Source organism: Tupaia chinensis, unplaced genomic scaffold (assembly GCF_000334495.1).
Source record: "Tupaia chinensis unplaced genomic scaffold, TupChi_1.0 Scaffold000117_2, whole genome shotgun sequence".
Lineage (NCBI taxonomy): Eukaryota > Metazoa > Chordata > Mammalia > Scandentia > Tupaiidae > Tupaia > Tupaia belangeri.
The window spans coordinates 5,762,065-5,775,269 of NW_006159583.1; the positions used below are offsets into that span (position 1 = coordinate 5,762,065).

The window sequence follows — 13,205 nt, forward strand, 5'->3', positions numbered from 1 at the left end:
CAAAAGCTTTTGATTCTGTCCACTTGTTTCATTTTTTCAATCAAGGAAAGACTTCTTTCTTCAATGTAAAGAATATAGTTTTAGAATCAAGAGTGGTATGATGACAAACTAAAAATGTAACAAAGATTATAAGATTACCCATGAATAATCTCAAGAAAGAAAAAAAAAGAGTACTTCAAATGATGAAGTCTATAAATCTTGTGGATTACTGTCCTTCCTTTAGTGGCTGAATTTACAAATTCAATTTAGGTTGAGATGCTCTTGTCCAAAGATTTCAAGATTTGTGTTGATAGTTATTGTCACATTGAGAGTGCTCATTGTTTAATCCATCATTTTTGTCATTTATTCTGTTGCCCCTCTAATGTGAAAATAATAAGACTGACTCCTCCAGAGTATTTGTATTTCCAGTGCTGGGACTGGAACTGTAATTCTGATGATCACTGGCAAGCTTTGTAAGGCCTAAAGCTTGGATGGAGAAGTGAACTTTGGTCTGGGAATAGGACTAAAACACACCAGTCTGTTAGGAAAAAATCTCAAAAGTGTCTTCTCACCAGATTTACTTGAAGACATTAAGGAAATACAAGCACCTTTGAATGTAATATTTCCATTATTAGCAACAATAGCTCAGCAATTATTCCATAGCCTGTGTATTATTTGAAATCATTACATTATGACACATTATATTTGCCCTGGATGTAGTCATTTAATTTCCCATATGGAGATTCCTCAAAGATCTACAAACAGAACTACCATATGATCCAGCAATCCCACTCCTTGGTATCTACGCAAAGGACAGAAGAATCCTTAGCTGGAAAAGTGCTTGCACACTGATGTTTATTGTGGCATTATTCACAATTGCTAAGACATGGAACCAACTCAAGTGCCCACAAACAGATGAATGGATTGAAAAAATGTGGCACATACACTGTATGGAATACTGCTGCTCAGCCTAAAAAAAAAACAAAACAAAACAAGACCGTGGCTTCTGGCAGAATGTGGTAAATATGGAAGATTTACTGCTGAGTGAAACAAGCCAGGCTTTGAAGGAGATACATTGCATGTCTCCACTTAATTTATACCAACTGTTGCACCCTATTGCCAAAACTGAATGACTAGAGAACATAGAAAAGTAGAAAATGGTTATAAATACCAGATATAGTGTGAGAAGAGGGTGGATGGAGGAGAGTCTGAGGAAGGACATTAAGGAGAAAAATAAAGTGGTAAGGCTTTTATGGGAAAAAGAAAGGGGTTATTATCTGTTGACAATAATGTGTATAATAGTCTCAACTGGATTGGTGAAAAATGTATATGTGTTGGAATATTCACTTTGCAAGCTAAGTGACATAAGTGACTGAATGTATAAAAGAAATTAAAGAATATAAATTAAAAAATTCTCAAATGAATATTTTTCCATTTTTTATTCTTATACTAATCATATAAATATTGTGCAATTCAGTTGAACATGAGAAGCCAAACCATAGGGAAGTATAATGTAAAAAAGAACAAAAAAGACTTACCTTGTGCTTTTATAAAGTGAGGCTATCAATCCGAACAGACAGCAGAAATTATTTGATTACTTATATTTTGGTTCCTAAGCTATAAAAGACAAAAATAATGGAATCTTGAACACCTCGTTATATTGTTTAGTAAATCGACTTTAGCCTGACTTTTGTCTTCTTTGTTTTTGTATTTTACAAGTTTTGACGTGTTTTTTCATTTATTTCAAAATTACCTTTGAAGATAACTAACCATTTCCACAAAATTACTGAAGCACTTACCACTATATGTGCACAGACATAGCATTTTCCATACCATGTATTATCCTATTGAATACTTCATTGCAGTTTTTGAAGTTTTAAATTTTACTTTTGAAAATCTAACCTCTAATATAATACATATAATTTAACCTCCAAGGTTTGTAATATGAATTTCACTTATTTACTTATTTGGAAAACATTAAATAGTATAACTTTTAGAAATTAACAGTATTCTCTCATACTCTTATTGCATAGTTGCATGTGGTAAGGAAAATTTAAACATTTACTGGTTAGATTAAGACAACAAGAGTGAAAAATACAAATTCATTTTTAAAAATTTTTACATGAAATAATTATTAAGGTGATTTTAAAAGATAAGAATAATTGTAGACCCCCATTGTACACTTCCAATCAAAAATTACTAAACAAGTCATGAAAAACAAATATTAATGCGGGTCTGCTGCTTTGTTGAAAGAAAATTGTTAGGAAATTAAATAGAGTTGGTGTTTTATTTTTTATATAAAAATGTAACAGAACAAAGATTGCTTTCCTTTGGAGATCCACTTTCAAAAAACACGTAGCAGCAATTTTTAATAAAATAAAATAAGTCTAAAACCTCTAGGGCATCTCACTTTTATCATGAGACATTGTTACTGTGCCTTCTTCTTTCTTTATCAATAACATTTCTCTGTGCATTAGCAACAAAAACTTAATTATAATCACGGAAACACTCACCTACGGACAGTAGAGCAGAATTTATGGAATTTCTTCCAGGAGGTAGAAAGAACTGCTTTCTAACAATTCTAGAGATGAGCAAAATTGCATAGTATTTTGATACAGTCTCAGTTCTTTAAAAGCAAAGATGAAAGACCAATGAAACAGATACAAGGATTCTAAAAAAATGATTTAGAAAATATGAAATCTCAGAATTAGAATAAAAAAAGAAATTACGTAATTTTTTCCTCAACTAGTAACTTCCTAAGATTATAGTAGCAAATATGTTTTTCCCTCTATTAGAAAAGGAAAAATATTCAACCAATCAATATTACATTGTAAAAAAAATAGAAAAAATTAGGAGAGCATACTTTATGCCCACTGTATCAGGCATGATTCAATTCTCTTAACTGCTTACATAGCTAACCAATCCACTCCTGACATTCTTTCTGCAAAAATAATGATTTTTACCCTAGTCGAAAAATCTCACCTGAACCATAGTGTCTTAGGCAGGAAAGATGATTATATTTGAACTAGTAAGAAAAATGCTCTATGCCTCTCTGTATCATTGCCTTTTTCACATCTCAGTGATTTTAAAGACAGTCCAGGTTTAGTTTTAGGGGTTAGTATTTTAAGCATGGTTTTTTTCAACATTCAGGAAAAAATAAAAGAAAAATGTATAACTGTGTGACTTTTCGCCTTTCCTGGTATCTTATCCTTCGATATTCCAGTCTTTGTTTGTTTGCTAATCAGGTAATTCCAGGTTAAAGCCATTTGAAAGTGAATACTGTGTTGTGCTCCAGTTTCTTACCAGGCAGATGAGCACTGTGCTCCCCTGTTCCCTCCCCATTCCGCTCACTTCTCTCTAGAAATGGCACTTGGGCCCATTCTATTGTAGGTAGGCTCCTGGCAGGCTGCTCCCTCAGCAGTATTTATGCACAGAGTCTGCCTCTTGAGGCTGCCTTCCCCGTGTCCTGCTTTTGTGTCCTTCCACAACCTGTAGTGCGCTGTCAGTGCAGGGATCTCAGGAAATCACCAGAGAGTTGGCTCCAGGAGGACGAACCGGATTTGTGATATCTTGTCTATGACCTCTAGGGACAGCATGGACCAGCCACACACAGGCCAAAGACGTCCCCAGAAAAGAAAAGAAAAGAAAAGAAAAGAAAAGAAAAGAAAAGAAAAGAAAAGAAAAGAAAAGAAAAGAAAAGAAAAGAAGAGAAAAAGGAAAGGAACAAAGGGAATGGAAAATTTAAGTCAAATCCAAGTTATGCTTGCACCACATGCTAAATGAAGTTTTCTAATAGTGAATTCTTTAATCTCTGGTAAAAAGTTGACTTATTTTTACTTTTTCCTTTTCCTATCAGGCATGAGTCAATGACATTTCTTCACATTGCAGTTTTTTTTTTTTTTTTAAGAGGCTTTTACCATAGGGCCCATGTGCTTGCCAGAGAGAGACAGAGACAGAGACAGTGAGAGGGAAAGTGAGAAACCACCCCCACTCCCCGGGTAGATGGCTGCACCACAATCCCTTCTCCTTCATTCTCTTCCTGGGATCTTGCACACGCACGCACATATGCCAAGCATGAGTTTCAAGCCACCAGGTCCAAAACTGAGCCATGGCTGGCCATGGGGAAGTTCAATGACGTAACCACTTCGCCATCTGCTGGTCCCCCCATTACAGTGCTTTAACTCTATAGTACTCTAAATAAAGGTCAAAAGATCTTTGGCCAAATCAAAAAGTAGGAAACAATATTAAACAACCAAGTGACAAGTGAATCTTTCCATCATCATGTGGGTATTTTCAGGATCACTGGAGAATATGATCCTTAACGTGTCCTGGCCCCACGTACTAATCTTCAACTAGTATAGGTTGGTAATTTTATCCCACATCAAGACCACACTGTTATTAGGTATTTTTTTTTACTTCTCTTTTTTTTCTTTCTTTCTTTCTTTTTTTTTTTTTTTTTTTTTTTTTTTAAAGGTTTTTCTATATGGGGCCACTTGCCAGACAGACAGAGAGACAGAAAGCAAGAAATCACCTCTCGGGGGGATGGCCACGCTGCCAATCCTGTCTCTTCCATTCTCCTCTCAGGATCTTGGGCATGCACATACACACACCCGGTGTGAGTTTTAAGATACCAGGTCCGGGACGCGAACCATGGTCCACTACATGGGAGTTCAGCAACATAGCCATTACACTAACTGCTGTTCCCCATAGTTGTTATATTTAGATACACAATGCTATGGAGCACGTCAAAACTGATTTATCTATTAAAACAGAATCAATTTATTCAGATTGAAACCAACTGGTAAAAAACAAACTTTATTGTATTTCCTAAGGATTATTTTCATGACATTAAAGGTCATGGTTGATGGGGATGACCAGAGGAAGCCAAGTGGTTCTTTTTCTGCTCATTGCAAATTTTTTTCCAAATTTGCTCCCAAATACAGAACTAATAACTTCAGAGTTTATTTTTATTTTAAGTTTTGACTGCTTCAGTCAGGGTCTAGTCAGGAAGACAAACAATGAAACTGTCAATGTACAATAATAAAAACAAATTGTTTTAAGAGTTATTAGAGGGCTAAACACACACACACACTGAAGAACAACAATGAACAAACAGAAAAGACTGAGGTTAACACTAATAGTAACCACACTCCCACTGATACCGCCACTCCTAACTCCGTCCCCACCCCCGGGTGTGGGGAACTAGAGTAGTACAATAGAGTTATCAGAACCTAGAAATACAGAGCAGGGCCCCTCAGTTAACTAAGTGGTACCTGTCACTTAAAGCTTGATGTCAAAAATCACAGAATACTGGATCTGGATGGTGGCGTGTTGGCTAAAGTGCTGGACTTTCACATGGATGACCTCAGTTTGCTCTGACTGTGGATTAAGGGCAGATCTGTTCTTCTTCATGTCTTCTCATTCTAGAACACAGGCTGAAGGAGCAGCTGCAATGGAGACACTCCATCCTTCTGGCAGAGGGCCAAAGTCCCAGAACTGGGCTGCACCACGCAATTACACTTAAAGCTTCTCTCTGAATGTGGTGTCACATGGGCCCAGACTGTAATGATCATGGCAAGTCACACAGCCAAGCCCAGTGTCAATGGATGGGACACATTTGCTCCTAGTAGGGGAATAGAGAGCAGGGGAAAGTGCAGGGGTGGAGAGCATGAAATACAGGTGGGAATCTGGAAGACAGACCTCTCAGTGCCAACTGTGACAGCAGCACTGAGAGTAGGGAACCCCTTCTCACTTGTTTATCAGAGACTTCCCCTACAGCTCTGACTGCAGTCATCAGAAATCCAGAGACCAACAATACAAACTGTGAAACTTTGCAAAGGAAAAACGGCTCGATCTTCTCACTCTGCTTCGTTTCACTTCCTAGTTCTAGCTGCTCCTTTAAAAACCACTTTTATAAAACAGGAAATATTCAGAAGCAATTCACATGAATCATTGTTATAGAAATTGCCTTGATCAGAACCCTTGTCCTTATAGATGGCCTATAGGTCATCTATTTATCCTCATATGCATATATGCACTTCCGTGTATTACATAGTCACTCACGCTGCTGCTGCGGAGAGCTATGATGTGGTTTGACTAAGTTGTAAGAAAGCACATAATTAAGTGGAGAGATGTTGAGAGGAAAAACATAATTGTCAAGGTTTATACAAATCAGGAGAAATTCATTCTGGAATTTGAAACTATGTTGATATATTTTATGGAATAATTTTTTGTTTTATTTTGTTTATAAATTATTTATTTAATTTTGTTTATTATTATTTGTATTCAGCTTGCTAGAAGACACATGTGCACACCAGAGAGAAACAGTGAGAGAGAGTGAAAGAAGGAAAATGAGAAAACAAACTGTCTGGTCCAGGACTTGAACCATTGTTGGCCATGAGGGAATCCAGTGCCTTAACCACCCTACCACCTGCTGGCCCCTAAGAACAAAAAGTTAGAAAAGAAAAGAAAAGAAAAGAAAAAAGAAAAGAAAAGAAAAGAAAAGAAAAGAAAAGAAAAGAAAAGAAAAGATGCAAGGCAAGCACAAAAACACTAAGTAATGATTGTGACTGCGAAGCTAGTTCCAGTTGTTTATATTTAAAGGAAATTCTCATACCACAGTGTCTATAAACCTTAAGAGAAAGATACTCTATTTTTATATTTACTTACCTCTACCTGAAATTATAGCACTGCTTTTTGCTTTGAATGTAGACAAAACCCACATTTTGGCATTACCTCAGACTTCTGCAACCAATTAAAATTAATATTTTCATATGGCAGTATAGATGCAGATATTGTGTGATTTCATTTATACTCATCATTTTCTTGAAATCATATCATTTTATAGTACCTGCCAGCAGATGTATTTGGCTATTTCTAAGATATTTTGATCAAGATATTTAAAATAATAAATTTACCTTTAAGATTACATTTTTAAAAATGTCTTCCACTTAAAAACCTTTTTCAGACATGTGGTCCTTGATATTTATTAGTGGCAAAAGAGTTCATGGAACCAAAAATTAAGAACATTTGCCTTAACATTTGATTAATTCATTTGATTAATTCATTGATTGAAAGGGAGAGTGAGTAAAGGTTATCTATATATATATGTGTGTGTATGTATACATATACGTACATATATATTGAATAAACATTACAGCTGACTTCACTGACAAAGGAAGACTTTTACTTCATTAAAGATCATTACTGACATGGGAATGGTTAAGTAATTTGTGTAAGGACTAGTTCTCTGAATGCTCACAGATGTCTTCTAATTGTTTCTGAAACGCATTCATTCCTTTATGGTCTGTCTGCGTATATAGACTGATACATCTGTGTCAGCAGCCGTATCTGTATTTATACTTATCTATGCATTTATGCTTCAGAGAATTCAGATAATTTACAAAGAATTTTTCTAAATAAGCAATTATTCATTTTAAAAAGGTAGCAAGAAATAAGAAAGCCAGGTGACTGGAGGTCTATAGGGAAATATTCAGGAAAAACACAGAAGCAGTGTTAGTACTTTTACTAGTAAAAGTGGCTGAGAAACATTAGGTTCGATTCTGAGCAAGCATGTGGCAAGATGTTTATTTTTCAATATGAAATCATGTACTGACTTTCCAGAAAGACAGTAGGTCTAACTGTAGGATAAAAATTTAAGGGTGAGATATTATTATAAAATGATGAAATACAAATAATTTTCACTTAATAAAATATTCCAGGCTTTTTCAAGTTTCAATTATTTTACAAAGGAAAGAAGAAAATATTCTTTCAAGAATATAATGTATTTACTCAGCGATCATTGAAATGAACAAACCTGAATTACAATTCTAAGTGGGTTTCAAGAGACTAACATTCTAAAATGAGCATTTTGATAGAGGCATTCAAAACACTTGACAATGATTATGCAATGGGACGTGACACTGTGACTCAAACAAGATTTCCCAAAGTTGGATTATACAATATTTTAACTTAAGGACATTTTACAAAAGAAGCAGTAGAAATCCCTGTTTTTCTAGAACAGGAAATTCTGTCAGTAGGTGTGGGGGATTCAGAATTGCTGATGTCTCACCCAGCGGCCTCCACAAGATGGAACCAGAGAAAGAACCAGAAATCCAGACCTCCTCTCTCTTTTCCTACATCTCTGCATTTTGGTAATTAGGAGCCAAACTTTGTCAGTGTTTTGTCTTAGGCAATAAATATTCTCTTACATTCTCTAATTATTCTCTTATAGTCTCTAAATATTTTGTATTCTCTTTTCTTTTTTTCCTACACTTAATATGGAAACATTGAATGAGGAGAGCTATTTGCCTCTTTTCATATTTGGAAGCTTGGTTTTCTCCTCCATTTAAATTATGGTTCCCTAGAAACAGACCCACCAACTCCTCGTTCCACAGCCATGGCACCATGCATCCTGCCATGCAATCCTACCCCCTGCCTGGTTTAGTAGGAGTCATTCTTGGTACAAGTCAATAGTAGGTGTCTGTGGTGAGAAGATCTTCCTACTCAGGATGAGTGTGAGTGCCTTCCTGAACCACCGATAAGAAAAGACATAGATAATAGGGTTGCAGGCTGAGTTGAAGTAAGCAAACCAAATAAAGATGTCAAAGACAAGCGGAGGTGTGATAAAGTTGAGCAGACTGTCGACCAGTGTGTCTATGGTGAAGGGCAGCCAGCACAAGAGGTATATGCCCACTGCAATGCCTAGAGTCTTGGCAGCTTTCCTCTCCCTCTTGGCAACCCCAGACAAGCTTTTGCTCAAGGTGCTGATCTGCTGAGCCTGCCTGGTAGCAACCAAAAAGATCTTCACATACAAGCTGATCATGATGAGGCAGGGGAAAAAGAACACAGGGAAGTTTAACCAGCCCCAAAACTTATTAAACAGCAGCTGGCAACTGCCCACACAAGGCATTTCTTCCAGCCACTGGCTGAGCCCTCTCTCCACCACGTCTGTGTAGAGCAGGAAGGCAGTGTACGCTGCTGGCACTCCCCACCCTGCCACGATGTACCTGAAGGCTACCCTGACCGTGAACTTGGTGGGATAGAGCAGGGGGTCACAGATGGCACAGTGGCGGTCAATGGAAATGAAACAGAGATGGAAGATGGAGGTGAGGCAGAAGACGGTGTCCAGGTAGGTATGCAGGCGGCAGAGGAAGTTCCCGAAGAACCAGCAGCTCTCCACTGAGCGAATGGTGCTGAAAGGCAGCACCAGCAGCCCCAGAAACATGTCAGCCAGGGCCAGGGAAAGCAGCAGGAAGTTGGTGGGAGTGTGTAGTGCTTTGAAGTAGGACACAGCGAACACCACGAACAAGTTCCCTAGGACTGTAATCAGCATGCCTGCTGCACAGGCCAGGTAGATCACCAGCTGGATGCCCAGAGGATGGACTGTCCTGGGGCACGACCCATTCACCTGGTAGCAGAACGCCGCAGAGTGTTCTTCAGCACCTTGGATGAGGACAGCTCTCATTTGAGGTTCTACCCTTCCTTTCTGGAAACTGACCACTGGGTGGAAAAATTGCTAAGCCATCAGCAAGTGAGATCAAAAGGAGAAAAGCAAAGGACAATTTCAAACCAATTTCCCTGGATACTGAATCAAATGTGCCTTGAAAATCAAATGTAGCAAGATGGGTATTAAGGTGTTATTTCTGCTAGCCCTGGTTTGTCTGACCAGGCATTTTTGAAACTAGTGGATGAAAGATACAAAGGATGTTAGGTAAATGTTTCCTCAAAGAAAAACTGATAATGTTCTAGTAGACAGTATAAAAGTATTGAGAGGGTGTCTCTTCTATTTTGATCAGGTACTTCTTGTCAAATGTAAAGTGAGATTTAAAGTAATGTGTCTGAACCAAGTGATGAATTGATTCTCGTTAATAAATTATGACTTGGAGAAGGTTATTTTAGCTCCTTCCTTCAAGGATTAAATACATTGGCAATAACGGCTGCAGGTTAGGGTTTTTAATTACGTGCCAACTCTTTCCAAGAATTCAGCATGCAAGTAAGAGGAGTCTTCAAATATTCCAAAATGCATATTATTAAAAACTCTATGGATTTCAATGTTTCTTTGCACCAAAATAAGGTTATGCTTCAATTCTAGTTTTCTGTGAACTTTTTGAAGTCCCCTCATAATTAAAAGAATAAAAATTTGGCCAGTTTTAGTTTTGCATGCTGTACAATTTCTAAAGAAAACACACTTTTCACCCTTCTTGGGAAAGCTACCTATTATGAAAAAGTATTTTATCCATCTCACTAGTCTGTTAATTATTTAGGAAGTTCTAATAAATTAGTCAGGATTTCTGAGCTACTTACACTGGAAGGAATTGTTTCATGGGAAGAAATCTTACAGCAGATGGACATGAGGAATGAGGAGTCCTGTACCATCAGCAATGATGACGGATGTGCAATTAGTTAATGATTTTATACTCTAAATAGAAACCCCTTCTCCATGTGGTTTAATACAAATGAGCAGTGAACGTGCACCAAGGGACCTAGTTTGCACTACACACAAGGCTCAGTTGTCTAAGTTTTCTTCTCAGTACAGGATCACTTACCTGGACAATTAATTGGAGATGAAATTTAAAGACACTTGATTTATGAATTTATGTATATTTTCTATTTTTTTAACTCTTGAGTGCTGGGATAGTCAGAAAAGTATTCTCGTCTGTGAATAGCTGCTGTATATTTTTTCATTTCATTTTTAGTGAGTTTTACACAAATATCCCTTTTGGTTTATTATTTATTTTTATTTATTTTTATTTATTTTTATTTTTTATTTTTTTGGAGAGGTTCTCATTTTGGGGCGCATGCGCTCGCCAGACAGACAGAGAGAGTCATAGACACAGAAAGCGAGAAATCATTGCCCAGGGGGGATGGTCACGCCGCAATCCCTTCTTCTCCATTCTCCTCTTAGGATCTTGGGCACACATGCACATGTGCCTGGTGTGAGTGTTAAGCCACCGGGTCTGGAACACGAACCGCGGTCAACTACGTGGGAGTCCAGCGACATAGCCATTACGCTAATTGCTGGTTCCCTGGTTTATGATTATTGTAAACATTTCTCTCAATCTGAGAAACAGTTGAGAATAATTAATTCCAAGTCCTTTGATTTGTGAAGGGAAGGTTTGTGACCCCCCATATAGGAGTCATTGTGATAGTATTTTTTTTAATTTTGTTTTGTGATAGTTAAATATAGTAGGTGAAATGGTTCACCCAGAGTCAGAAGGGTTAAATCTTTGTTTTGTCATTTCCTGTGCTCTCACATGCTGTCTCCTTCTGTTCCACATTGGTAAGAGCACATAAAGTCATGTCTAAGCATCTCTACCTTGCCGGGATATTTCCAAAGAAAACATGTTAGATAAGACTCTGCTCCTTCTGTTTCTTAATATCCTAGAACCCAGTATGCCTCTATATTATCACAGGGAAACCATTACACAATATAAGTCAAACTGATATGAAAATGACAGAATTCTAGGGCCAGCAGGTGATGTGGAGAATAAGGAGGCAGGATGCCACATGACTGACTCCACAATGGAATCTTGAAAAATGGCTTGAAAAATATGTTAGTTGCGTGTGCATTTGTGCCCAAAATCCCAAGAGGATAATAGAGGATAAGAGATTTCAGTGTGATCACACCTCTGGGGGGTGCTTTTACCCTCTTTCCCCTCCCCCCATCTCTGTATTTGGTTAAGCACACACATCCCATAGTAAAAATAATAAATATATAAATAATTAGATAAATAATAAAATTTTTAAAACAACAGAATTCAAAGGTGGGAGTATCTGCCAGGGTGAGGCAGATCAAAAAGAATGAGATGCCCAGCTATGGTGGTATGTGCGCTAAGGTACTGAACTTTGCAGACGTCGTGTGCCTGGAACCCTCACCTGCTTAGGCAGGAGGATCATAAGCTCAAGGCTGGCCTGGGCAACATAAAAAGACCATGTCTCATAAAAGAACCAAGTGCACGAGCACACACCTGTGCTCTCAGCTGTAAGCCTGAGGCAGGAGGATGACAACAGTGAGACCTTGCAATAAAAAAAGTAAAATAAAATAAAAACAGGGACCAACAGTTGGCATAATGGTTACATCACTGGACTCCCACGTAGTTGACCATGGTTCAAGTACTGGACCCAGCAGCTTAAAACTCACTCCGGGTGCATCTGCGTGCATGCCCAAAATCCCAAGAGGAGACTGGAGGAGAAGGGACTGTGGCATGGCCATCCCCCTGGAGGGTGATTTCTTACTTTCTGTCTCTATCTGTCTTTCTGGTGAATGCACATGCTCTATAGCAAAAATCTCTCTTTAAAATAAAGTTAGAATGTTTGGCATGTACTTCCTCTTTCCACAAAAACCCCAGGTAAGCCCAGTGTTTTCCAAAGCAATAGTCTCTACTGTTTGGGAACTGCTAGAAACTAGCAATCTATTAGCTTCATGTGCATGGTGGAAATAGATTTTTGTCTCTAGAACTTAACATTTCAAGGAAGGATTTTGTATTATCATGTCCCGTGATATCCTCAAAAGTACGACCCACATACAATCAGCTATGGAGTCCAATGACTTCATATCTCATGTGACTGAGGTCTTTGGAAAAATATGGGCAAATTTCTCACAACTGAAATAGAGCTAAAAAAGGAAACTGCCAGGAAAAGTTTAAGGTTCTAGGATAAATAACTTAAATGCAATATGTAATCACAAATGCACTTGGAAATGTAGAATGTTATAGAGGGTATTTCCAGATACGCTGGACTAGATAACCATGTGTACTAGGTAGCAACGCATACATTCATCTCCGAGTTCAGATATTTTTTTTTTTTGGAGAGAGATTTTTGCTATAAGGTATGTGCATGCACCAGAGAGACAGAGACAGAGAGACAGAAAGCAAGAAATTACCGCACAAAGGATGGCTACACTACAATCTCTTCTCTTCCATTCTCTTCTCAGGCTTTTGGGTATGCACACACATGCACCTGGAATGAATTTTAAGCCACTGGGTCCAAGTCATGACTCATAGTCAACTACGTGGGAATCCAGTGACATAACCATTACACATCTACTGGTCCCCCCAAATTCAGATTATCTCCTCTTCCACCGACTTTTAAAAGAACAGTCCACTAGTCAGCCACTAATGTGGTGGTTAGGGTGGTTGGATCCCACATAGCCAACTATGTGATTCACACCCTCAACCTAGTGGCTTAGGAAACATGGTGACAGAGTGTGCCATGTGTGCTCAGGA

At 37.9% G+C, this 13,205-nt stretch overlaps 1 protein-coding gene across 1 annotated transcript; it reads right to left on the reverse strand.

The window, feature by feature from the left end:
• Window positions 1-8,431: 8,431 nt before the first annotated feature.
• On the reverse strand, window positions 8,432-9,445 carry TAAR5 (trace amine associated receptor 5). Its single transcript, XM_006144314.1, has one exon. It carries the CDS (start codon window positions 9,443-9,445, stop codon window positions 8,432-8,434), a length of 1,014 nt encoding a protein of 337 aa, XP_006144376.1.
• Window positions 9,446-13,205: the final 3,760 nt, after the last annotated feature.